General features: G+C 37.0%; 1 protein-coding gene across 1 annotated transcript in view; it reads right to left on the reverse strand.

Annotated features, from left to right (window-relative positions):
- LOC111683923 overlaps nucleotides 1-1,313 on the reverse strand; it is a 17,929-nt gene that overhangs the window by 5,433 nt on the left and 11,183 nt on the right. Inside the window, exon 4 of the mRNA XM_046955977.1 lies at nucleotides 552-1,104. Within this exon, the coding sequence (XP_046811933.1) occupies nucleotides 552-1,104 (553 nt within the window). The remainder of the gene's footprint in view (nucleotides 1-551; nucleotides 1,105-1,313) is intronic.

Raw genomic sequence — 1,313 nt, forward strand, 5'->3', positions numbered from 1 at the left:
TCAATAGTCTAGTCTATAGTCTAGTTTATTGTCTAGTCTATAGTGTTGTCCATAGTCTAGTCTATAGTCTAGTCTATAGTCTAGTCTGCAGTCTAGTCTATAGTCTATTCTGCAGTCTAGTCTGCATTCTAGTCTATAGTCTAGTCTGTGGTCTATAGTCAAATCTATTATCTAATCTATAGTCAAGTATACAATCTAATATATAGTCTATAGTATATTCTTTTATCTATTCTATTGTCTAGTTTGTAGTCTAGTCTATATAATCTGGTCGATTATCTAGTCTACACTCTAGTCTATAGACAATCCATTCAAGTCTAGTCTATTGTCTACGCTAGTAACTAATCCACCCTACAGTCTATTCCAAAGTATAATCTATAATCTTTTTTATAGTCTAGTCTAGGTAAAATAGAAATTTAATTACACCTGTTTGGTATTCTATGGAATTTCAAAAAGTTTTAGACAGACACTGTTCGGTTTAGAATCAAACAAGCACTTGTGGATCTGCATTCACTTATACGTTAGTATATAAAACTCTATGTTTGTTATCTTACCTAAATTCCTTTTGGTGATCTATGTTGAAGGCCTCCTCCTCACTATCACTAAAACTAGGCAAACTAACATTGCCGCGCAGCACACCACGACCATTCTCGCCACCCACCGCACCGGGTCCTAAATCTTCCATAGCTATTTCTATACTACCATTGGCAATATTTTGAACACTACCACCCACAGGCGCCACATCACGGCTTTTAGCACGACGACCGCTACTGCTGCGGGCAATGGCACCCGTACTACTGCTATTGTTGTTGATGTTATTGTTGTTATTATTATTACTATTACTACTATTATTGTGATGATGTGGTGAAGGACCTACAGTCTCACCGGCCGCCAATGAGGAGGGTAAATCTGTGCATGATGAAGCCTCGGGAACCTGTAAAGCCTGATGCTGTTGATTGGCTAAAGTTTTTGTCAGGTTATGTTTGAGACGACGTTGCGAACATTGTAAAGCATCCAAATCCAAGAGTTGACGTTGTAATTGTAATTCATCTTTATAGTTGAGATCATCAAAATTAAGACGTTCCAATTGAAATTCTATTAAATCATCTAAATCCAATAAAGAAGAAGCCATTGTTTGGTAAGACACAGAAGTTATGAAATTGAAGAGGGGGTTGGCGAGAGAAAAAGAGACAGAGATAGAGTGATAGAGAGAGAGCGAGAGGAGCAGCAGTATAAAGTTTCTGTTTAGAAGAGTTGTTTGATGATAGTTGTGTTAGTTTTAGAAGTTTTGGTTTGGTTTTGTTTTTCTTTTGTGG

This window comes from Lucilia cuprina, chromosome 2 (genome assembly GCF_022045245.1).
Source record: "Lucilia cuprina isolate Lc7/37 chromosome 2, ASM2204524v1, whole genome shotgun sequence".
NCBI classification, from domain to species: domain Eukaryota; kingdom Metazoa; phylum Arthropoda; class Insecta; order Diptera; family Calliphoridae; genus Lucilia; species Lucilia cuprina.